General features: G+C 39.5%; 1 protein-coding gene across 1 annotated transcript in view; it reads right to left on the bottom strand.

Annotated features, from left to right (window-relative positions):
- The window catches only part of PDCL2 (phosducin-like 2), a 36,566-nt gene extending 35,232 nt beyond the window's left edge, over positions 1-1,334 (bottom strand). Inside the window, exon 1 of the mRNA XM_011992512.1 lies at positions 1,261-1,334. Within this exon, the coding sequence (XP_011847902.1) occupies positions 1,261-1,334 (74 nt within the window). The remainder of the gene's footprint in view (positions 1-1,260) is intronic.
- Positions 1,335-2,124: the final 790 nt, after the last annotated feature.

Raw genomic sequence — 2,124 nt, forward strand, 5'->3', positions numbered from 1 at the left:
CAGTTCACTAAGGAGCACTGATTCCTGTTATTAGAGAATAGTACTTATTTGTTTTTGTTTGTTTGTTTGTTTGAGATGGAGTTTCGCTCTTGTTGCCCAGGCTGGATGGAGTGCAATGGCACGATCTCGGCTCACTGCTACCTCCACCTCCCAGGTTCAAGTGATTCTCCTGCCTCAGCTTCTCAAGTAGCTGGGATTACAGGCATGTGTCACAATGCCTGGCTAATTCTGTATTTTTAGTAGACACGGGTTTCATCATGTTGGCCAGACTGGTTTGAAACTCCTGACCTCAGGTGATCCACCCACCTCGGCCTCCCAAAGTGCCTGGATTACAGGCGTGAGCCACTGCACCCTGCCTGAGAAAGATCTGATTGCTATATCTGCTCATTGCTCCCGGAGTATTGCTGTTCTAACTCCATTCACTGGTGGGTTTTGGTTTTTATTTTTGTTTTGTAGAGACAGGGTCTTACTATGTTGCCCAGGCTGGTCTGTAACTCTTAGCCTCAAGCAATCTTCCCACCATAGCCTCCCAAAGTCAGAGATTACAGGCATGAGCCACTGTGTCTAGTCCCAATTCACTGGTTTTTTTGTTGTTGTTGTTAAAATGACCTTGCATTCCTGCAACCAATACCACTTGATCAAGATTTATTATTTCCTTAAATTGCTGGACTTAATTTGCTAATATTTCCTTAAAGATTTTGTGTTTACAGTCATGAAGGATATTTGTAGTACTCTGTTTTAGTGATATCTTTCTCTGGTTTTAGTATCAGGATAACACTGGTCTTGTAAAAATTATTTTAGAACTTAGAACAGGTTCATACATTTCCCAGCTTATTTTAGTTGTGAAGTAAGTTGGGAAATGTATGACCCTGTTCTAATTTCTAAAATAATTTGTTTAAGAGTAGTAATTAATTACTCATGAAATGATAGTTGCCTTTGACAGGCATCATGCTAGAAGGAAAATCATGGCCATCTTTTTATTGGCCTCTTATTGCTATATTCCACTTTAATCATACATAGCTTGATGAAGTTATATTGTACATTATTGGATAATTTTCTATTCAATCAAAGGCAAAATATTAAGAAAAAATAAAGTAATGATGTAATAAAATTCCACCTTACATAAAGGGAGTTTCAAAATGTTACTTAAAAATTAGTTTTGTTCTTTGTAAAACCTATCTGACAAGACAAATCTTTTTAGTTTTATTCTTATAATACTTCATTCAAAAATTTATAATTAACCCAAACGAATCACTGTACCTGTATGTTTCAATAGCTTGCATATCTTCTTCATCAAATTCATCTTCAGCTTCCTTCAGCTGTGCAAGAGTCATCTTTTCAAATGGTTTCACTAAAACAACATAAATTATAGATTATCAAATTGTTTTAAAATTTTTTTACTATACAATCAATGTCTAGAAAAAAACTGTCTTAGACAAAGGAGATCAACAGTATCTTTAAACAGCCGGGTGTGATGGAATCCCAGCACTTTGGTAGGTCAAGGTGGGCGGATCACTTGAGGTCAGAAGTTTGAGACCAACCTGGCCAACATGTTGAAACCCTATCTCTACTAAAAATACAAAAATTAGTCAGGTGTGGTGGCAACACCTGTAATCCTAGCTACTCGGGAGGCTGAGGCAGGAGAATCACTTGAACCCAAATGGCTGAGGTTGTAGTGAGCTGAGATCGCACCACTGCATTCCACCCTGGGCAACAAAGCGAGACTTGGTCTCAAAAAAACAAACAAACAAAAAAGAGTATCTTCAAACAAACATAAAGCAGCCAGCCACCAAAAAAAGGTATACTTATTATAGAAAGTATAACATTAAAGTATTACTCCGTCAAAGTTCATAGAACTGACAGGCTACATTTAAAACTAGGTATGGGCCGGGCGCGGTGGCTCAAACCTATAATCCCAGCACTTTGGGAGGCCAAGACGGGCGGATTACGAGGTCAGGAGATCGAGACCATCCTGGCTAACACGATGAAACCCCGTCTCTACTAAAAAATACAAAAAAACTAGCCAGGCAAGGTGGTGGGCGCCTGTAGTCCCAGCTACTCGGGAGGCTGAGGCAGGAAAATGGCATAAACCCGGGAGGCGGAGCTTGCAGTGAGCCAAGATCC

This window comes from Mandrillus leucophaeus, unplaced genomic scaffold, assembly GCF_000951045.1.
Source record: "Mandrillus leucophaeus isolate KB7577 unplaced genomic scaffold, Mleu.le_1.0 Scaffold412, whole genome shotgun sequence".
NCBI lineage: Eukaryota > Metazoa > Chordata > Mammalia > Primates > Cercopithecidae > Mandrillus > Mandrillus leucophaeus.